Below are 23,328 nucleotides of genomic sequence, written 5' to 3'. Positions count from 1 at the left end.
TCAAGGAGTGATTTGAAATTGAAAGCTTTGTCACATTCTTCACATTTGTAAGGCTTCTCTCCAGTATAAAGTCTATGAAGTCAGGCAAGGTTTGATTGCTGCCTAAAAACCTTGCAAATTAATTATGCTTATAAGATTTCTTTCCAGTATGAAGTCTATGATGACGTTCAAGGTTTGATTTTCGATTAAAAACCTTGCCACATTCATTACACTTGTAAGGTTTCTCTCCAGTGTGAATTACAGTATGTTGTGCCAGGTGTGAATCACGTCTGAAAACCTTGTTACAAACCTTACATTTGTATGGTTTCTCTCCATTGTGAATTCTCCTATGTCTTTCAAGATGTGATTTGCGACTGAAAACTTTGTCACATTCTTCACATTTGTAAGGTTTCTCTCCAGTATGAAGTCTATGATGACGTGCAAGGTTTGATTGTTGATTAAAAACCTTGCCACATTCATTACACGTGTAAGGTTTCTCTCCAGTATGAATTGCCTTGTGAACTAAGAGGGCTGAATTGTGACTGAAGGTCTTGCCACATTCATTACACTTGTAAGGTTTCTCACCAATATGACATCTATGGCATGCGAGGTATCGCTTCTGATTAAAGAGCTTGCCACATACATCACACTTATATTGTTTGTCTCCTAAATGGATTATCTGATGTTTTTTAAAGAGTGAGCTACGATTAAAGGCTTTGCCACTCTCATTACATTGGAAAGATTTTTCTCTCATGTGTATTTCCTGTTTTTCTGTGAGTAATGAAGAATGAAGGAAATTCTTCCCATATTTATTAGAAATATGGGTTTTCGGCCTACAGTAAATTCTTTGGGATGCTGAAATTGAGAAAGCAGCATTGATAGGCTTCTCAACTTGATTGCCAATTTTCCCTTCAGGCTGAAATATGTGCAGTTCAGGCAGATGTGAATGAAAGCTTGATCCAAGCTGATCTTTAATAGGCTTGTTTCCAGCATGTCTTTGATCATATCGGTCTGTACTACTCGTCAACATTTTTATTTCTGTCATGGGTGCTTCATGGCCATTTGTTTCATTTTCTTTCCACTGAAACACAAAGTCATGAATATCTTTCCCAATTTCCTGGAAGCAAATATCTCCAAAGTGATGACTTGCATGTCTTTGCAATGTCCCTGTGTGGATCACCTCTGTATTGCCTTGCCCTGTTGATGAGAACATCTTCATCACGCATTTGGAAGAGATATCTACAAAATATAAACACCAATAGGTTTCCAATTAAGTACAGAAGTTATACAATACTGAAATGTGTAAATATGACACAAAAAACAATACTTATTTTAAACTTCCCAACATGATCTTCGAAGTTTAGGAACACAAAAGGGGTAAGATTTTTTAATAAATAATGCACGATTACATGTGCTTCAAATCATTTTTACTGAAGCCTCTTTCCAATATCATGACGAAACACTGACAGGGCACAAACATGTGTAAGCCTAAAGTAAGGAGTATTTTTCCACTGTGATCCTAAAGTGTGTCACAGTTTGCAAAAAACACATCACTGTCACATCAAAAAAGAGAAAAATATATATTCTTCATATTTATAGGGTATTTACTGTATACAAATAAATGCTAAAAACAAACAGACAAGGTACTATATTTTTAAATAATCCACAACAATCTCTTGTAAGGATAATCAAAATCAATGGAATTTCTATATTGTCAAACAATCATAGCACTGAGAAGAAAATATTACAAAAATTAGGCAGGTGCGGTGGCCCACGCCTGTAGTCCCAGCTACTCAAGTGGCTAATGCACAAGAATTGCTTTAAGCCAAGAGGCAAAGGTTGCAGTGAGCCAACATTGCACCACTGCACTCCAGCCTGGGTGACAAAGTGAGGCTCCACCTCAAAAGAAACAAGGCAGGGCATGATGGCTCACACTTGTAATCCCAGTACTTTAGGAGACCGATGCAGGCAAATCACCTAAGGTCAGGAGTTCAAGACCAGCCTCACCAACATGGCAAAACCCCTTCTCTACTAAAAATACAAAAAGTGGCCAGGCGTGATGGCGGGCACCTGTAATCCAAGCTACTTGGGAGGCTGAGACAGGAGAATTGCTTGAACCCGGCAGGCCAAGATTGTGGTGAGCTGAAATCATGCCACTGCACTCCACCCTGGGTGACAGAGTGAGATCACATCTCAAAAAAGAAAAATGTTAACACCATGTTTTTCTTTTTTTTTTTTTTTTGAGACGGAGTCTCGCTCTGTCACCCAGGCTGGAGTACAGTGGCCGGATCTCAGCTCACTGCAAGCTCCGCCTCCCGGGTTTATGCCATTCTCCTGCCTCAGCCTCCAGAGTAGCTGGGATTACAGGCGCCTGCCATCTTGCCCGGCTAGTTTTTTGTATTTTTAGTAGGTACGGGGTTTCACTGTGTTAGCCAGGATGGTCTCGATCTCCTGACCTCGTGATCCACCCGTCTTGGCCTCCCAAAGTGCTGGGATTACAGGCTTGAGCCACCGCGCCCGGCCAACACCATGTTTTTCTAAACAACTGTTACAAAATTACCTATATTCATGTGCAACAGGCACTTTGTGACGTTTTTTAACATTTTTTGAATTTTTATTTTTTTGAGATGGAGTCTCGCTCTGTCATCCAGGTCAGAGTGCAATGGCACGAGCTTGGCTCACTGCAGACTCTGCCTCCTGGGTTCAAGAAAGTCTCTCTTCTAAGCCTGCTCGGTACCTGGGATGACAGGTATGCACCACCAGGCCTGGCGTCCTGGAATTACAGGCAAGAGCCACTGCGCCCGGCAGCACTTTGTGACATTAACAAGTGGAGCGTGTCAGTTACATTGCATATCACATACTGAAAACTCACAGGTAAAGTCATGAAAATCAGTTAACGAAATACTGTAACCCTTGATAAAACAAGCCAGAAAAATAATAAGTACATGTATACAGCCTGCAGAATTGTAAACAATTCCCCATTAAGAAAAAAGCCACAACTTGTACTTACCACCAGTACACAACATAAGAGCTGAAATACACGTTAAGATCACTACTTTCTGATGTATTAGGTCAAAAATATACACAGCACTATAAGGAATAAGAATTAACTAACGTCTGGGCATGGTGGCGCATGCCTGTAATCCCAGCATTTTCGGGGTCCGAGGCAGGTGAATCACGAAGTCAGAAGTTTGATACCAGTCTAGCCAACATGGTGCAAACCCATATCTACTAAAAATACAAAAACATTAGCTGGGCATGGTGGAGGGGGCATGTAATCCCAGCTACTTGGGAGGCTGAGGCAGGAATCATTTGAACCTGGGAGGCAGAGGCTGCAGTGAGCCAAGATTGTGGTAGAGCACTCTAGCCAGGGAGACAGGATGGGACTCCATCTCAAAAAATAAAATAAGATAAATAACTACTTCTCAAATAAGCTTTGATAGATTTGGTATTCTTTAATAGGATGTTCCTGCAGATGTGGACTTTGAAAGAATTTAGTCATGAGTGTTTACAAGTCCTTAGTATAACTAGTACCTTTATGAAGAGACATTCAAGAGCCGATTGCCTGTTCTTCTTTCCACCATGTCAGGACACGGCAGGGAGATGGCTGGGCTAAACCATGACGAAGGCTCTCACCAGGAACCAATTTGGCTGGCACCTCGCTCTTGGATTTCCCACTTTCCAAATTCATGAGAAATAAGTTTCTGTGTCTGAAGGCTCCCAGTTTAAACTATTTCCTTTTTTGTTTATTTTTGAGATGGAGTCACACTCTATCACCCAGGCTGGAGTGTACTGGCAGGATCCTCCTACCTCAAGTGATTCTCCCTCCTCAGCCCAGAGTACTCACTCTGTCACATGGGCTGGAGTGCAGTGGCATGATCTTGGCTCACAGCAACCTCCACCTCCCAGGTTCAAGTGATTCTCCTGCCTCAGCCTCCCAAGTAGCTGGGATTACAGGTGCCTACCACTATGCACAGCTAATTTTTGTATTTATAGTAGACAGAGTTTCACCATATCGGCCAGGCTTGTCTCAAACTCCTGACCTCAAGTGATTGGTCCATCTCAGCCTCCCAAACTGCTGGGATTACTGGGAACCACAGTGCCTGGCCCATTTTTGGCATTTAGTACATTCGACGTTTCACCACGTTGGCCAGACTGGTCTCAAACTCCTGACCTCAAGTGATCTACCCACCTCGGCCTCCCAAAGTGCTGGGATTAGAGCTGTGAGCCACTGCAGCCCACCAGTCTAAATTATTTCTGACAGGACAGTGAAATGACTGAGACAGGAACAGGAGCATCTCATCATCAACATCACCAAAAGCTGACAAATCTTATTAAACAAAGGAAGTTAAGAGTCTGTACTGCAAAACTTGCAATCCTTGAAGCCATCTAATAGCACTAACATGTTAAAAAAAAACCTTCAGACAAGCCAGGCATGGTGGCTTACACCAGTAATCCCAGCATTTTGAGAGGCTGAGGCAGAAGGATCACGAGGTCAGCAGATCGAGACCATCCTGGCTAACAAGGTGAAACCCCGTCTCTACTAAAAAATACAAAAAATTCTCCCAGCATGTTGGCACTTGCCTGTAGTCCCAGCTACTTGGTGGGCTGAGACTAGAGAGGAACCTGGGAGGTGGAGGTTGCAGTGAGCCAAGAGCCAAGATCACACCACTACACTTTAGCCTGGGTGACAGACTGAGATTTTGTCTCAAAAAAAAAAAAAAGAAAGAAAGAAATGAAAGAAAGCTAAAAAGTAACTCCAACCCACAAACATATATAAAGTTCTCCAGTAAAGATAAATTAAAAAAAAAAAAAAAACAGGCCGGGCATGGTGGTTCACTCCTGTAATCCCAGAACTTTGTGAGGATGAGCCAGGTGGATCACCTGAGGTCAGGTGTTCGAGACCAGTGTGACCAACAAGGAGAAACCCTTCCTCTACTAAAAATACAAAATTAGCTGGGTGTAGTGGCACATGTTTGCAATCCCAGCTACTCAGGAGGCTGAGGCAGGAGAATTGGTTGGAGGTGGAGGTTGTGGTGAGCTGAGATTGCAGCATTGCACTTCAGCATGGGCGACAAGAGCAAAACTCTGTCTCATAAATACATAAATTAATTAATAAGAGGACAGATACAGAAACTGACATATGTGTACCTTTTGTTCAGAACTAAACTTTTATAATATTATTTAAAATAAAAAGGCATGAAAAAACACATCTATGTTACCAGAAATGCAACATACACAGAAATAATTCTGACAAAAATAAAAAAATTTCTAGAGAAGTAGTTTTTGCAGGTTATGAAACTTTTTTTTTTGAGATGGAGTCTCGCTCTGTCTCCCATGTTGGAGTGCGAAGGTGCAATCTCAGCTCACTGCAACCTCCACCTCCTGGGTTCAAACAACTCTCGTGCCTCAGCCACCTGAGTAGCTGGGATTATTGCCACCCACCACTGTGCCTGGATAATGTTTTGTAATTTTAGTACAGATGAAGTTTTGTCATGTTAGCCAGGCTGGATTTGAACACCTGACCTCAGGTGATTTGCCCACCTCGGCCTCCCAAATTGCTGGAATTATAGGCATGAGCCACTACACCTGGCCAGGTTATGAAAAGTTTAAGTTTCATTATTATGCTATAACTTTAAGATCTTTAACATACCTGCAACAATAACGACTTCCCAAAACTACTACTCCTCTAGAACTTTTTTGATTTTTGTCAGAATTATTTCTGTGTATGTTGCATTTCTGGTAATATATAAGTACAGTGTTTTTCATGCCTTTTTATTTTATTTATACAACACACTTAACTTCTGTTTACTGAAAGAAATGGGCACAACAGGGCACGGTGGCTCACGCCTGTAATCCCAGCACTTTGGGAGGCCAAGGCGGGTATATCAAGAGGTCAGGAGATCGAGACCACGGTGAAACCCCGTCTCTACCAAAAATACCAAAAAAAATAGCTTGGCCTGGTGGTGGGCCCATGTAGTCCCAGCTACTCAGAAGGCTGAGGCAGGAGAATGGCGTGAACCCTGGAGGTGGACCTTGCAGTGAGCCAAGATCGCGCCACTGCACTCCAACCTGGGTGACAGAGCGAGACTCTGACTAAAAAAAAGAAAGAAAGAAATGGACACTAACGTGGTTTTTTTTTTTTTTTTTTTTTTTGAGACGGAGTCTCGCTGTGTCGCCCAGGCTGGAGTGCGGTGGCCGGATCTCAGCTCACTGCAAGCTCCGTCCCCAGGGTTTACGCCATTCTCCTGCCTCAGCCTCCCAAGTAGCTGGGACTACAGGCGCCCGTCACCTCGCCCGGCTATTTTTTTGTATTTTTTAGTAGAGATGGGGTTTCACCGTATTAGCCAGGATGGTCTCGATCTCCTGACCTCGTGATCCGCCCTTCTCGGCCTCCCAAAGTGCTGGGATTACAGGCTTGAGCCACCGCGCCCGGCCTAACGTGGTTGTTATATTCACACTGGAATCATGCTTAAACCACTTACATGTTTACAGAGAACTAAAAGACAAAACTATTTAAAATAATAACAATAGTTGTGCATGGCGGCTCGCGCCTTTAATCCCAATACTTTGGCGTAGGGTCCAGCCCTACAGAGCTTACCGGGTGTTCTCCCCGTGTGTGGAGATGAGAGACTATAATAAATAAAGACACAAGACAAAGAGATAAAGAGAAAACATCTGGGCCAGGGGACTACTACCATCAAGATGCCGAGACCCGTAGCAGCCGGAACGGCTGGGCACTCTAATGTTTATTGCATACAAGACAAGAGGGCAGGGTAAGGAGGGTGAATCTTCTAAGTGATTGACAAGGTGAAGTCACGTGATCAGAGGACAGTGGGCCCCTGCCTCTTATGTAGTCGAAGCGGAGAGAGAGAAGCCAGCATACATTGGCATTTTCTTCTATGCACTTAAAAGAAAGATCAAAGACTTTAAGACTTTCACTGCTTATTCTATAGCTATCTACTAAGAACTTCAAAGAGGAATCAGGAGTATGGGGGGAACATGAAAGTGGACAAGGAGCATGACTATTGAAGCACAGCACCACAGGGAGGGGTTTAGGCCTCTGGATGACTGCAGGCAGGCCGGGATCATATCCAGCCTTCCACAAGAAGCTGGTGGAGCAGACTGTTCCCTGACTCCTCCAAGGAAAGGAGACTCCCTTTCGCGGTCTGCTAAGTAACGGGGGCCTTCCCAGACATTGGCGCTACTGCTTCACCAAGAAGCCCTCAAGCAGCCCTTATGCAGGTGTGACAGAAGGCTCACCTCCTGCCTTCTAGGTCACTTCTCACAATGTCCCTTCAGCACCTGACCCTATACCCACCGGTTATTCCTAGATTATATTAGTAATGCAACAAAGAGAAATATTTTTTTTTTTTGCAAGTCTTTTCATTTTTATTACTCAAAAAAGTTTCATTTTTTTTATTTAGCTTTCTGACTCTGTGCTTGTGCCTTCAACACTTTCACAACGATTTTCTGCTCCTCGATAAGGAAAGCACGCTTGATCCTGTCACGAACACATTTAGCACACATGGAACCACCATAGGCCCTGCTGACATGTTTCTTTGTTTTGGACAATCTCATAAGAACTTTAGGTCTTACAGCACGAACCCCTCGAAGTCTGCCTGGGCACACACCACATGCAGATTTTGGTGCTTTCCCAACCTTCTTGGTATAAAGGTAAACAATTCTATTACCAGGGGTTCGGGACAGCCTAGTTTTGTTAGAGGCTGTATTGTAGGAAAGCCTACGTCGGTATGTCAAACGCTGGACCATTCTGAGTGCCCCTACGCCAGCTCAAATGAATGCTCCTGTGAGCTCTAGGATTCCTCAGCTCCTCGGATGGCAGCCGATTGTGAAGCAACAAAGAGAAATATTAAAAGCTAATGATGAATAATGTTTATAATAGTGATTGACAATTGTCTATGATCATCTCTATATCTAATTTATATTATGACTATTCTTATTCTAACTATTTTCTTTATTATACTGAAACAGTTTGTGCCTTCAGTCTCTTGCCTCAGCAACTAGGTGATCTTAGGCCCACACTTTGGGAAGCCAGAGCAGGTGGATCACTTGAGACCAGCCTGGCCAACATGATGAAACCCTGTCTCTACTAAAAACATAAAAATTAGCTGGGCATGGTGGTGAGTGCCTGCAGTCTCAGCTACTCAGGAAGCTGGGACACAAAAATCCTTTGAGCCTGGGAGGCAGAGGCTGCTGTTAGCCAAGATCATACCACTGCACTCTAGCCTGGGCAACAGAGTGAGACTCTTTCATAAAATAACAAAAAACAAAGAAAGGAAGAGCAGAGGGATAAGCAGGGGCAAAGAAAGATGTTATGTCAGAGATATCAGGATAGAAACTTTCCTTTTCCCACAGAATTCTGCCACTTGCAGAGAGTTTCCCCACACACTATTGGAAGGTGGAGCTTCCACTCTGCCCATCTGAGCTCTTACCTGCCTTTACACCTGTAATACATTCCCACCCAGCTGGATTTTTTTGCTATTTTCACTTCACTCTCCACAGTTCAGGGCTCTTTTTCTTGCTCCAACATGGAGACAGCAGGTCAGAAAGAGACTCCTGCTTATAAAAACAAAGGACCATGACGTGCTGGAGCTTTTCTAGAGTCCCAGCCCTATGTTTCAGTAGGAAAGAAGACATTGCAGATGATCTAGGAAAATATTTCACTAATTGCTCTGCTGACTGCCTCCTTCTGAATGCTTGGGGAGCATTGCAATATGTAATATGTGGACATCAAGCTCTCTTCCAAGAATTACTGAATTGAAAGCACAGAAGGAACATACAGGTAACTGGATATCTTTAAAGTCTGCCAGAAGGTTTTGTTTTTGCTTTTGTTTTTTGAGACACAGTCTTGCTCTGTCACCTGGGCTGGAGTGCAGTGGTGTGTTCTTAGCTCACTGGAACCTTGGCCTGCCAGGATCAAGCGATTCTCTTTTGTCAGACTTTCTAGGAGCTGGGATTACAGGCATGCACTACCACGCCCGGCTAATTTTTGTGTTTTTAGTAGAGATGGAATTTCTCCATATTGGCCAGACTGATCTTGAACTCCTGACCTGAAGTGATCCACACACCTCAGACTCCCAAGGTGCCAGGATCACAGGCGTGAGCCACATGCCTGGTCTGCCATAAGGTTTTATGCCTACTTTACTCTGGAACCTACCCCCCGCCAAAGCTATCATGAAGAATGCAAAACATCTAAACAAAGGGGACAGTGAAAGTTCAGAAGCTACATCATGAAGCTTTTCATTTCAAAATCAACACGGCTTCCATGTTAGTTAAGCAAGGATGCGGCTCCCAGGAGGCAACAAGAGAAAATACAAAGACACACAAGGGCACACCCCCACTTCTGGAGGGAAGCTATGCTCACCCAGGGAGACCAGGTTCCTATAATTCTCCAGCATCACATCTCTGTATAGAGTCCTCTGAGCAGGGTCCAGGCATTTCCACTCCTCCTGAGAGAATTCTATGGCCACATCCCTGAATGTCAGTAGACCCTGAAATGAAAACACATTTTAAGGAAATGGCTATGGGAGGAGTTCTTATTTCTACAGAAAATGAGAAGAGGAGAGAGGGGAAAGCATGGATTCAATTGTAGGAATGTTCTGACAAATCCAAGTGAGGGATTTTCCACCACATAATGTCTTCCCAGTGGTGTTTGATTACACTTTTTGAAGAGGTCAGGATACCCTCTCAGTATGAATTTCTTATGTTAGAAGTAAATAATTAGCTGGGCATGGTGGCAGGCACCTGTTGTCCCAACTACTTGGAAGGCTGAGGTGGGAGGATGGCTTGACTCTGATGGTGGAGGTTTCAGTGAGCGATGATTGCACCAAGGCGTTCCAGCCTGGGCAACAAAGCAAGACTCCATCTCAAAATAAAATAAAATACATAAAAATAAGATTAATTAAAGTACAAAACTATTTTGTATATGTTCAAAAAATAATAAAACCTACACACACTCACAAAAAACTACATGTTAATACAAAGTGTTGTCATTTGTCCCAGATTTTTAAAGTATGCAATATTTTCAAAATACATACATATGTGTGTATATATGTATGTGTATGTATATATGTGTGTGTATATGTGTGTATATATAAAGATTTTAAAAATATAAAAAGTAGCAAGTTTTGTTTAACTGAAGAGGAACCTCATTTTGGTGGAAAAGGATACTTTGGCAGCTGGAAGTACTGCTTCTATATTTGAGAAAAATTGTAACCAGTTTTACAAAAAACACCTGTTTCACATGACTCTCCACAGTAACACCACTGTCTCCATCAGCTTAATTTGCTAAGAATGGTTTAATAAATCTCCTGCTCTTATTTAGGTTGACTTCATATTCTTAAAATAATGATGGAATAAAACCCCTGTATCATTCATGTCTGTGTATGAATTTCCCATTCTAATTACTAAGATTTTTTGAGTCAGAAACACAGCAACTCACTCAATTATCAAAAAATGTAGTATAAAATCAGGGAGAAAAGATTTTCCCTTATTGGTCTCCTTTTCTAGAATTTACCACGTTACTTTGTGCACATGAATATGTGACTTCCATTGACAGCTGCTCTAATCCTGGTCTACAGAGACCTGACAGAGCATCCAGATGTGGCCCCTGAACAATCCCCGCTACCCAACAGCACTGACCCCACAGGACCCTCACCCTGTGAGTAAGATGAGAGGGACTGAGGGAAGGCATGGGTGAGTGTGAGCAAACCTGTCAGGCAGGACACTTGAGACTCAGAGAAGATTCCCAACTCCAAGGCCCAGGGTTTCTGAAAGGAAAGAGACAGAACAATCCACCGAGAATATCATCTCACCTGAGGAAGAGCCATCCCTGACCCTTTGCTTTCCTCTTCTGTGTTTTTTCTTCACATACCAAGAGTGTTTAGAAGTCAATCCTGAATGTTAGAAATATGTTGTTTATTGCTCAGAATCAACACACTTCCTCCCTGTAACACAACCACACATACAAAGGTGCCCTCACCCTGAAAAAATACAGTCATCTCTGCTGCCCACTGCACCAGGGATGATACATTTCTACAAGAAAAACTCTCACTTCCCTCCTGGAGAAGTCCACACACACACTGCAGGAGCAGGGAGCTGGGCTGGAATGAGCTCCCCATCAGGGCACAGACCCATCCCTGACCAAACCCCGTGCAGAGGCTGGGTGCGGTGGCTCATGCCTGTCATCCCAGCACTCCAGGAAGCCAAGATGGGTACATTGCTTGAGCTCAGGAGTTTGAGACCAGCCTGGGCAACATGGGAAACCCCATCTCTACCAAAAATACAAAAATTTGGCCACGTATGGTTGGTACACGTCTATGTGTCTCTGGTCCCAGCTACTTAGGAAGCTGAGGTGGGATGATCACTAGAACTCAGGAGTTTGAGACCAGCCTGGCCAACATGGTGAAATCCTGTCTGTACTAAAAACACAAAAATTGGGCTGCGCGTGATGGTTCACACCTGTAATACTAGCACTCTGGAAGGCTGAGGTGGGAGGATTATTTGAGGTCAGGAGTTCGAGAGCAGCCTGTATCTACTAAAAATACAAAAAGTAGCCAGGCTTGGTGAGTGTCGGTAATCCCAGCTACTCGGGAGGCTGAGGTTGCAGAATCACCTGAACCTGGGAGGTGGAGGTCACAGTGAGCCGAGATGGCACCACTGGACTCCAGCCAGGGCAACAGAGTAAGACTCAAAAATAAAATAAAATACAAATACAAAAATTAGCTGGGTATGGTGGCACACACCTGTAATCTCAGCTACCCGGGAGGCTGAGGCACAAGAATTGCTTGAATTCAGGAGACAGAGATTACAGTGAGCCAAGATCACAAGACTGTATTCACATCCTGGAGGACAGAGTGAGACTCTCTGGGAAAAGAAAAAAAAAGCATGTTTCTGATGTGACTGACGCAGAGATAATAAAACCTGAGTAATGTGATAGAGACTGATGGGCAGAGGGAACTTCAGATGGGGGTGGGAGAGCATGGGAGACAGCTCTGAGCCAAGACCTGAAGGAGGAGAAGGGGACAGTGCTGTGAGCATTTAGGGACATAGGGTAAGAGCAGTGAAAACAACCTGAGACAGGAAGGGTTTTGATGTTTGGGAAAAGAGAAAAGCAAATGTGACCAGGGCAGAGGGAGTCAGGAGATGAGGGCAAGCTCCCAGGAGGAGGCTGGACACTGGCAGGGGCCCTGGTCACAGGGCTGTGGAGCCACAGTGAGGAGTTGGGCTTTTGTCCTGGGGAACTCGGGAAGCCGGTGGAGGGTTCCCTGCCAGGGACTGACACGACCTGCTTTAGATTTCGCTGTGATATCCTCAGAGTGGGGACATATTCACCGAGTTACCCTGAGAAGGTCTGAGGTGAGTGAGAAGGTGCCTGAATTCTTACATGGAGGCCTGGAAGGGCTAATGGAAAGGGTTGGTCTTATCACTTCTCTCTTTGAAAAAGCATCTTTCACATACCTGGGCTAAAGAAACTTCTTTTGCCAGGTTCTGATGCCACTGATTCCCAACATTTAATTCTTCCTCACAAGAAAATTACAGTAACATTTATAAAATGCAGAAGTATAAAGACACAGCTAGTGACCTTGAAAACAGAGAGGTCGAGTGCAGTGGCTTCCACCTGTAATCCCAGCACTTTGGGAGGCCGAGGAGGGTGCATCACCTGAGGCCGGGAGTTCTAGACCAGCCTGACCAACATGGAGAAATCCCATCTCTACTAAAACTACAAAAATTATCTAGAAGTGGTGACGCATGCCTGTAATTCCAGCTACTCAGGAAGGCCGAAGCAGGACAATCACTTGAAACCGGAAGGTAAAGGTTGCAGTGAGTAGACCAGGCTTGGTGGCTCATGCCTGTAATCCCAGCACTTTGGAGGCCGAGGAGGGTGCATCACCTGAGGCCGGAGTTCTAGACCAGCCTGACCAACATGGAGAAATCCCATCTCTACTAAAACTACAAAAATTATCTAGAAGTGGTGACGCATGCCTGTAATTCCAGCTACTCAGGAAGGCCGAAGCAGGACAATCACTTGAAACCGGAAGGTAAAGGTTGCAGTGAGTAGACCAGGCTTGGTGGCTCATGCCTGTAATCCCAGCACTTTGGGAGGCCGATGCTGGCGGATTACCTAAGGTCGGGAGTTCGAGACCAGCCTGACCAATATGGAGAAACCCCATCTGTACTAAAAATACAAAATTAGCCTGGCATGGTGGCACATGCCTGTAATCCCAGCCACTAGGGAGGCTGAGGCAGTAGAACTGCTTGAACGAGAAAGTCGGCGGTTGCAGTGAGCCGAGATCGCACCATTGCACTCCAGCCTGGGCAACAAGAGGGGAACTCCCATCTCCAAAAAAAAAGAAAAAAAAAAAGGGCTTGCGGTGACGTGAGATCTCTCCATTGCACTCCAGCCTGGGCAACAAGAGCGAAAGTGCATCTCAAAACAAACAAACAAAAAACAAGAAAAAAGGGTCAGCTGTAGAACTAAGAAATAAGCAAACTTTTTCAATCAAGAATGCACGGGTGGCCAGGTGCGGTAGCTCACACCTGTAATCCCAGCAATTTGGGAGGTCGAGGCGGGTGGATCACCTGAGGTCAGGAGTTCAAGACCAGCTTGGCCAACATGGTGAAACCCTGTCTCTACTAAAAATACAAAAATTTTCTGGGTTCCATCCTCACATCTTATTTAATCTCTTGTTGCTCCTTCTCCCCAGTCTTTTGATCATCCTCAATCTCCGCATATTTCCGCCTCTTCTCCCATCTCTGCGCCTTCTCTGCTCTCCGTGTTAAAAATTCTCACTTCCCGGTTGTACCCCCCTGTCCCCACTGTCTCTGAACCCCAGATCCCCAGGTGTCCTCCCTGCTGTGGTTCTCCCTCTGTTCTCCTTGCCACCAGCACCACTCTGCTCTGTCTGCCCTGGCTCCAAATCCCTCCTCCTCTCCCTCACTCTGATGAGCCTCCCTCTTTGCTGCCCCTCTGTACCTTGCTGTCGTCCATCATCTCTCTGTACATCTAACTTTTCTCTACATCTCTCCGGTTGCTTTTCTCCTCCGCTTTCTTTTCCTTTTTTCTTTTTTTTTTTTTCCCCACTTTTGCTGTCTCTTGTAGCTTTTCTCTACATTTCCCAGTTGCTTTTCTCTTCCTGCTTTCTTGTCTTTTTTATTTTCACTTTTGCTGTCTCTTCACAAATCCCTCACCATCCTCTACTTTGCTATCTGTTATGGGTCTTTCTCATTCTGCTTTTCTCTGTCTCAGGTTTCCTACTGCTCTCTCAGTCCCTCTCTCCGTCTGCTGATCCTTTTGGCCCACACAATCACAGAAGAGTTTGGAGTAAAACGCCTGCGTCCCGGAGAAGCTCATTTTTCAGCGGCTGGAGCTGGGCAGGCAAGAACACCTCCCGTCACAGGACAGGCTCCGGGCACCTCCCCAACGCGGGCTCAGGGGAAGTGGTGACTGCTAAGGGGAGACTTGGGGTGCAGCAGGGCCCAGCATGAGGCGTGAGGTAGGGTGTGGCGACGCCGTCATACAAGGGTGGGGTCCACAATATCCCAGTAGCAGGCAGAGAACGTGGCCTCCCCGAGACTGGGGTCCAGGCGTTTGCGCTTCAGGGGCCTTCAAAGGTGAGGCTGGGAGGCGCCCAGGTCGGAAATACACATCTGGGGTGAGGACTTTGAAAAGCGCGGGGAGGGAAGAGTTAAAAAACGGTTTTGATCACAAAAACTACGCGATAGGAAGTGTATACATCGCCCTGTAGCAGAAGACCCGAGACGGGAACAGCCTCAGGTCGACTTTAAGCACAAAAGGAAGCGACTTCCGGATTCCCAGAGGAATGTCTGCATTTTCTCCGGTTGAAGGAAGATGGACGAGAATTTACAGGTCTGTGGGGACCCCACGTCCCAGGTGCGGAAGTGCCGGGGACCTGCGGAGTACAGACTTAATACAACACAGAGCAAAACTCACCGCCGCAGCGCGACTTTCACTCCACGGGATCCGCTTCCTGCTCTGCGGGCATCTGTGCGCACAGGACTAAAGCCAGGCCTGGGTGGAGCCAACTAGAAAGTGGGCTGGGCCTGAGCAAGGTAGAGGTGGGGCCCCAGGCCGAGAGACCTTGCCCTTTAGAACCAGCAGAGGGCGGCGGGAGCGGGACAGGTCCCTCAGCCTCTCTCCCAGAGACTCTATTTTTGGGACTTTGGATGCGAGAGAGGTCAGGAAGGCTGAAGCACGATTCAAAAGCCCTGGAATTGTCTGGAACGGGGATGCAAACTAGAATGTGAAATGCAAAACCCTGCCTGGGCAAAACGTACAATTTCATGCTGACGGCCCAGAGAACAGAATAAAATCCTCTCCCTTTCTACTCTCCATTCACTCAGAAGGGAGAGTCCACCCTGTGCTCAGCTTCAGAGACTTCCCGAGGACCCCTGCATGGGATGCGCGATGGAGGGCTCAGGCCAGGGAGGAGTAAGGTCACCACCTGCTGCTTAAACACAGCAGGGATGCGGCCAGGGGGCAGGAGCCTGAGGACCCAGAGGCGGGAGGATCGCTGAGCCTGGGGGTCCAGGCCAGCCTGGGCGACAAAGTCACACCTCCCGCAGGGCTCCCTTCCTCACCTAACTTTTAAAATAAAATTTTGATTGTGTGAGATAGGGATCCAACATTATTCTTTTCCATGTGGATATTCAGTTAATTGTCCTACCACATTGTGGAAGAGATCTATTACTTTATTTTTTTATTTCTTTCCTTTTTTTTTTTTTTTCTTTGAGACAGTATTTCTCTGTCGCCCAGGTTGGAGTGCAGTGGCTAGATCTCGGCTCAGTGCAGCCTCTGCCTCCTGGGTTCAAGCGATTCTCCTGCCTCAGCCTCCAGAATAGCTGGCATTATAGGTGCGCGCCACCACACCCGGCTAATTTTTGTATTTTTTGTAAAGACGGGGTTTCACCATGTTGGTCAGGCTGGTCTCAAACTCCTGACTTCAAGCGATCCTCCTGCCTCGGCCTCCTGAAATGCTGGTATTACAGGAGTGAGCCACTGTGCCTGGCCCAAGAAATACTCTTCACTTCGCTTTTAAATGTTGAGAAAATATGATTGAAAACTAAAAAATCTTCCCCTAAATGGGATATCATCTTCACGACGATAACAGCGAAAGAAATAAGAACTGTTTTATTAATAACTAAGCCTTATACCAGAATGTGATGGGAAATAGAGAAGAGCTGAGAGGTTGAAAAGAGAGAAAGAAACTTAACTGTTGTGTACAACGCAAGTTCACGTTTTCAAGATAAACACTCATCAGTCCTCAGGGAAGAGGACTTGACAACGCCCTTGGTCACACATAGTTCCTCCTGGCTCTACTTGGTAATGGAGGTGACCATCTATGTCAGCTAATGAGCTTCATCCAGAGGGAGGGGGAGAAACCCTAACCCATGTCTTTTTGACAAATGTGAGTTTTACAACATGGCGACAGGTGCCCTCTCTGGTGAGGCTCCTACAATCCGACAGAAACTGATGTCGGCAGGAAATAATAAAATTTAGAATACATTATTGTCATGCGCGTCCGTCTGAAGAGACCACCAAACAGGCTTTGTGTGAGCATTAAAGCTTTTTAATCACCTGGGTGCAGGCGGGCTGAGTCCAAAAAGAGAGTCAGCGAAGGGAGATAAGAGTGGGACCATTTTATAGGATTTGGGTAGGTAAAGAAAAATTACAGTCAAAGTGGGTTGTTGTCTGGCAGGCAGGAGTGGGGGGGGTCACAAGGTGCTCAGTGGGGTAGCTTTTGAGCCAAGATGAGCCAGGAAAAGGAATTTCAGAAGGTAATGTCATCACTTAAGGCAAGGACCGGCCATTTTTGCTTCTTTTGTGGTGGAATGTCATCAGCTAAGGCAGGGACAGGGCATTTTCACTTCTTTTGTGATTCTTCAGTTACTTCAGGCCATCTGGACGTATACGTGCCAGTCACAGGGCATGCGATGGCTTGGCTTGGGCTCAGAGGCCTGACAATTATTAATTATAGAGTTTGTTTGAACACAAAGCATGAGAATAGCCACCTGGAAACCTCAACTCCAAATGAGTGGGGTCAGTGTTCCCATGTAGAGACATTAACGTTTCACACAGACAAGGAAAGATGAGAAGCTTTAGCAGAATCACCACATTTTCCATTCAAGTCCAATGCATAGGTTGCAGTAGCTTGATTGGTGACAGACTGATACACTTCAAGGAAAGTTACATTATCACTCCGTAAGAAGGGACAATGATGCCAGGAGGTCTTATCTCTGGGACTGCTTAGCTTTCCTAATTATTTACATGAAAACTTTTTTTAATTGATATTAGGAAACTCAATTGTATAGCACATTTTGTTTTGTTTTGTTTTATTTTGGTACGGAGTCCTGCTCTGTTGCCCAGGCTAGAGTACAGTGGCACGATCTCGGCTAACTACAACCTCCATGTCCTGGATTCAAGCAGTTCTCCTGCCTCAGCCTCCCAAGTAGCTGAAAATACAGGCGTGCACCATCATGCCCAGCTAATGGCTTTGTGTTTTCAGTAGAGACAGGGTTTCCCCATGTTGGCCAGGCTGGCTTATAATTCCTGACATCAGGTGATCCACCCACCTCAGTCTCCCAAAGTGCTGGGATTACAGGTGTGAGCCACCGTGCCTGGCCAGGAAAACTTGTAGCTACAAGTTGCACCTGCATGCCACCAGACTCAGGTTGCATGACCATGTTCCTCTCAAGGCTCAGAATTATTTAAAAGTCTGTAGCTTTAAATTGGAAATATTTGATGTTTGAAATATTTAATTTCCTACTGACAGTCCGAGTGACCTCGGACTGAAGACTTTGCCACACTGATGACATTTGTAAGAGTTCTGTCCAGTATAGATTCTCTGATGTCTAATGAGGGGTGAACATGAAGTAAACGCTCTGCCACAATCACCACAGTTGTGAGATTTCTCTTCTGTATGAATTCTATGTTTTGCATAGGATGAAGTTTGACTGAAGACTCTGCCACAGTCATGACATTTGTAAGGTTGCTCTGCGGTATGAGTTTGCTGATGAACTGCAATGTATGAACTATGTCTGAAAAAGTTTGCCACATTTATTACACTTGTAAGATCTCTCTTCATTATGGGTTCTGCAATGATTTGCAACGGTTGTAGCATTACTGAAGACTTTGTGAGGCAGATTTGCGACGGTTGTAGCATTACTGAAGACTTTGTGACAATCATCATGAGAGGTGACAATGCACTAGCAGCCCTCACTCTTGGCGCCTCCTCAGCCTGTGTCCACTCTGGTAGTGCTTGAGGAGCCCTTCAGCCTGCCACTGCACTTTGGGAGCGCCTCTCTGGGCTGGCTGAGGCTGGAGCCAGCTCCCTCTGCTTGTGGGGAGGTGTGGCGGGAGAGGCACAGGTGGGAACAGGGGCAGTGCACGGCGCTCACAGAGTTCCAGGTGGGCATGGGCTTGGCGGGCCCCACACTTGGAGTGGGCATCTGGCACCGCCAGCCCCGTGCAGTGAGGGGCTTAGCACCCGGGCCAGGAGCTGGGGAGGGTGCGCCGGGTCCCCCAGCACTGCCAGCCCAACTGCGCCACGCTTGAATTCTCATGGGGCCTCAGTCGCCTCCCCATGGGGCAGGGCTCAGGATCTACAGCCCACCATGCCTGAGCCCAACCCCGCCCTGTGGGGTCCCGCGTGGCCCAAGCCTCCCCGACAGGCACCGCCCCCTGCTACATGACTCCGGGTCCCATCGACAACCCAAGGGCTGAAGAGTGTGAACGTGCGGGACTGACGGACAGCTCTGCCTGTGACCCCAGGGCAACATCAACTAGGCAACGCCCGCTGGGCTCCTGAGTCGGGTGGGGACTTGGAGAACTTTATGTCTAGCTAGAAGATTGTATATGCTCCAATCAGTACTCTGTGTCTAGCTCAGTGTTTGTGGATGCACCAATCAGCACTCTGTATCCAGCTAAACTAGTGGAGACTCTGGAGAACTTTTCTGTCTAGCACTCTGTGTCTAGCTAAAGGATTGTAAACGCACCAATCAGCACTCTGTATCTAGCTAAAGGTTTATTAACACACCAATCAGCACCCTGTAAAAATGGATCAATCAGCTCTCTGTAAAGTGGGCCAATAAGCTCTCTGTAAAATGGACCAATCAGTATGATGTGGGAGGGGTCAAATAAGGGAATAATAGCAGGCTGCCCCAGCCAGCAGCAGCATCCCACTGGGGTCCCCTTCCACACTGTTGAAGCTTTGTTCTTTCACTCTTTACAATAAATCTTGCTGCTGCTCACTCTTTGGGTCCACGCTGCCTTTATGAGCTATAACACTCATTGCAAAGGTCTGAAGCTTCACTCCTGAAGTCAGTGAGACCATGAACCCACCAGAAGAAAGAAACTGTGGACAAATCTGAACATCTGAAAGCACAGACTCCGGATACACCATCTTTAAGTACTGTAACACTCACCGCAAGGATCCGTGGTTTCATTCGTGAACTCGGTGAGACCAAGAAACCCACCAATTCTGGACACGATTACATTAGTCAACTTTCCCTAAACCATGAATTGCCTGATGGTGAATAAGCATTGACTGCTCACTAAAGGCTTTGCCACACTCACTACACTTATAAGGTTTCTCTCTAGTGTGAATTCTACTATGTCTTTTAAGGTGTGATTTGCGGCTGAAAACTTTGTCACATGCTTCACATTTGTAAGGTTTCTCTCCAGTATGAGTTCTATGATGACTTGAAAGGTGTGACTGTCGATTAAAAACCTTCCCACATTCATTACACTTGTAAGGTTTCTCTGCAGTGTGAATTGTAGTATGTCTTACCAGGAGAGAATTACGCACGAAAGCCTTGTCACAAACCGTACATTTGTAAGATTTCTCTCCGTTATGAAGTCTACGATGGCATACAAGGGATGACCAGTGACGGAAGGTATTTCCACACTCATTACACTTGTAAGGTTTCTCACCACTATGAAGTCTACGATGGCATAGAAGGGATGCCTTCTGACTGAAGGTCTTGCCGCACTCAATACACTTGTAAGGTTTCTCACCACTGTGAAGTCTATGATGGCATACAAGGGATGACCTGTGACTGAAGGTCTTGCTGCACTCATTACACTTGTAAGGTTTCTCTCCACTATGAATTCTAGTATGTTTTGTCACGTAGGAACGACACATGAAAGCCTTGTCACAAACCGTACATTTGTAAGATTTCTCTCCACCATGAAGTCTTCGATGGCATACAAGGGATGACTTGTGAGTGAAAGTCTTGCCACACTCATTACACTTGTAAGTTTTCTCTCCAGTGTGAATTCTTGTATGTCGTACCAGCTGTGAATTCCACGTGAAAGCTGTGTCACAAACCTTACATTTGTATGGTTTCTCTCCAGTGTGAATTCTCTTATGTGTCTCAAGGGTTGATTTGCGACTGAAAACTTTGTCACATGCTTCACATTTGTAAGGTTTCTCTCCAGTATGAATTCTATGATGACGTGAAAGGTGTGATTGTTGCTTAAAACCTTTCCCACATTCATTACACTTGTAAGGTTTCTCTGCACTATGAATTCTAGTATGTATTGCCAGGACTGACTTACGCATGAAAGCCTTGTCACAAACTGTACATTTGTAAGATTTCTCTCCAGTATGACGTTTACGTTGGTATACAAGGGATGACCAGTGATGGAAGTTATTGCCATGCTCATTAAACTTGTAAGGTTTCTCACCACTATGAAGTCTATGATGGCATAGGAGGGATGACCTGCGACTGAAGGTCTTGCTGCACTCATTACACTTGTAAGGTTTCTCACCACTATGAAGTCTATGATGGCATACAAGGGATGACCTGTGACTGAAGGTCTTGCCACATTCATTACACTTGTAAGGTTTCTCTCCACTATGAACTCTACGATGGCATACAAGGTATGACCTGTGACTGAAGGTCTTTCCACACTCATTACACTTGTAAGGTTTCTCACCACTATGAACTCTACGATGGCATACAAGGTATGACATGTGAATGAAGGTCTTGCCACACACATTACACTTGTAAGTTTTCTCTCTAGTGTGAATTCTTCTATGTCGTGCCAGCTGTGAATTACACGTGAAAGCTGTGTCACAAACCTTACATTTGTATGGCTTCTCTCCAGTGTGAATTCTCTGATGTATCTCAAGGGTTGATTTCTGACTGAAAACTTTGTCACATTCTTCACATTTGTAAGGTTTCTTTCCAGTATGAAGTCTATGATGACGTGCAAGGTTTGATTGTTGATTAAAAGCCTTGCCACACTCATTACACTTGTAAGGTTTCTCTCCACTATGAATTCTAGTATGGTTTGCCAGATAGGAATGACATGTGAAAGCCTTGTCACAAACATTACATTTGTAAGGCTTCTCTCCAGTATGAAGTCTATGATGACGTGAAAGGTGTGATTGTTGATTAAAAGTCTTGCCACATTCATTACACTTGTAAGGTTTCTCTCCACTATGAATTGCCTTATGAATTATAAGGGCTGAATTTTGACCAAAGATCTTGCCACACTCAATACACTTGTAAGGTTTTACTCCAGTATGAAGTCTACGATGGCATGTAAGGGATGACACCTGACTGAAGGACTTGCCACACTCATTACACTTGTAAGGTTTCTCACCCGTGTGGCATCTCTGATGGCATGCGAGGTACTGCTTGTGATGAAAGAGCTTGCCACATACATCACATTTATATGGTTTGTCTCCTAAATGGATTATCTGGTGTTTCCTTAAGAGTGAGCAATTAAAGGCTTTGTCACTCTCATTACATTGGAAAGATGTTTCTCTCATGTGTACTTCCTGTTTTTGTGCGAGTAGTGAAGAATTTGGGGAATTACTCTCATAGTTATTAGAAATATGGATTTGGGGCCTGCAAGAAATTCTTTGGAATGTTGAAAGTGAGGGAGCATCATTGGTAGACTTCTCAAGTTGATTAGCAATTATACCTTTGATCTGAAATAAGTGGAGTTGAGGCAGATGCGAATGAAAGCATGATCCAAGCTGATCATTAATAGGCTTGTTTCCAGCTTGCCTTTGATCATATCGGTCTGTACTCCCAGTCAACATTTTAATTTTTGTCATGGGTGCTTCATGGCCATTTCTTTCATCTTCTTGACACTGAAAATCAATGTCATGAATTTCTTTCTCAATATCCTGGAAGCAAAAACCTCCAATGTGATGACTTTCATGTCTTTGCAATGTCCCTGTGTAGAACACTTCCGTATTGCCCTGCCCTGTTGACAAGACCTCCTTCATCATGCATTTGGAAGAGATATCTACAAAATATAAACACCAATAGGTTTCTAATTAACTACAGATGGTAAATCATACTGAAGTGTGTAAATGTGATACTTCAGTATGACACTTCATATTTATATGAAGAAGGCTCTCACCAAGAACCAATCTAGCTGACTTCTTGCTCTTGGATTTCCCACTTTCCAGATTCATGAGAAATAAATTTCTATATCTTAAGCTTTCCAGTTTATTTCTTTTTTTGTCTGTTTTTGAGACTGAGTAATGCTTCATCACCCAGGCTGGAGTGTAGTGGCATGATTCCCCTCCCTAAAGAGATTCTCGTGCCTCAGCCTCTTGAGCAGCAGGAACTACAGATACATGCACCATGTCTGACTAATTTTTTGTTGTTGGTGTTGTTTTTTCTTTTTTTTGGGAAACGGAATCTAACTCTGTCACCCAGGCTGGAGTGCAGTGACATGATCATGGTTCACTGCAACATCCACCTCCCAGGTTCAAGTGATTCTTCTGTCTCAGTCTCACAAGAAGCTGGGATTACAGGTGCATAACAACACACCTAGCTAATTTTTGTATTTTTACTACAGACGGGGTTTCACCATGTTGGCAAGGCTGGTCTCGAACTTCTGACCTCAGGTGATCCACCCGTCTCGGTCTTCCAAAATTTTGGGATTATAGGCGTGAACCATCACGCCCATCCAATTTCTTTTAATTTAGTAGATTCAAGATTTCATTATGTTTGCCCGACTGGTCTCAAACTCCTGACCTCAAGACATCTACCCACCTCAGCCTTTCAAAGTGTTGGAATTAGAGGCAAAAGTCACTGCAGCTGGCCAGTCTAAGCTATTTCTGACAGAACAGTGAAATAAGTGAGACAGGAAAAGGGGCATCTCATCAACATCACTGAAGACTGACAAATCTTATATAAACAAAGGAAGTTGAGACTGTAGTATAAAATGTATATTAAGTCATCTAATAGTATTCACTTGTTTTAAAAAGCAGGTGGACAAAATCACCTGAGGTTGGGAGTTCAAGACCAGCCTGACTAATATGGAGAAACCACCGT

General features: G+C 45.0%; 3 protein-coding genes across 11 annotated transcripts in view; all 3 read right to left on the bottom strand.

Annotated features, from left to right (window-relative positions):
* Positions 1-561: 561 nt before the first annotated feature.
* On the bottom strand, positions 562-15,574 carry LOC117093639 (putative protein ZNF321). The gene is given in 5 exon segments (XM_033229068.1): positions 562-745; positions 748-1,218; positions 9,368-9,494; positions 10,818-10,898; positions 14,957-15,574. Coding segments are annotated over 4 exon segments (651 nt in total). The 5' UTR covers positions 10,833-10,898; positions 14,957-15,574; the 3' UTR covers positions 562-707.
* On the bottom strand, positions 7,344-16,127 carry LOC117093647 (60S ribosomal protein L34). Its single transcript, XM_033229076.1, has 2 exons — positions 16,123-16,127; positions 7,344-7,763 (listed from the first exon to the last, which is right to left on the bottom strand). Exon 2 carries the CDS (start codon positions 7,750-7,752, stop codon positions 7,399-7,401), a length of 354 nt encoding a protein of 117 aa, XP_033084967.1. The 5' UTR covers positions 7,753-7,763; positions 16,123-16,127; the 3' UTR covers positions 7,344-7,398.
* A 2,864-nt stretch (positions 16,128-18,991) lies between these two features.
* The window catches only part of LOC117093599 (zinc finger protein 610), a 183,231-nt gene continuing 178,894 nt past the window's right edge, over positions 18,992-23,328 (bottom strand). For 5 of the 9 annotated variants that reach the window (XM_033228905.1, XM_033228908.1, XM_033228907.1 and 2 more), the window contains one exon: positions 18,996-22,288. In XM_033228905.1, the coding sequence (XP_033084796.1) occupies positions 19,518-22,288 (2,771 nt within the window). In that variant the 3' untranslated portion in view covers positions 18,996-19,517. Of the gene's footprint in view, positions 22,289-23,328 lie in introns of all 9 variants that reach the window. The other 4 variants (XM_033228910.1, XM_033228911.1, XM_033228912.1 and 1 more) reach the window with 2 other exon arrangements.

Source organism: Trachypithecus francoisi, unplaced genomic scaffold, assembly GCF_009764315.1.
Source record: "Trachypithecus francoisi isolate TF-2019V2 unplaced genomic scaffold, Tfra_2.0 Lachesis_group12, whole genome shotgun sequence".
Lineage (NCBI taxonomy): Eukaryota > Metazoa > Chordata > Mammalia > Primates > Cercopithecidae > Trachypithecus > Trachypithecus francoisi.
This window is presented reverse-complemented; position numbering and strand designations above follow the sequence as displayed.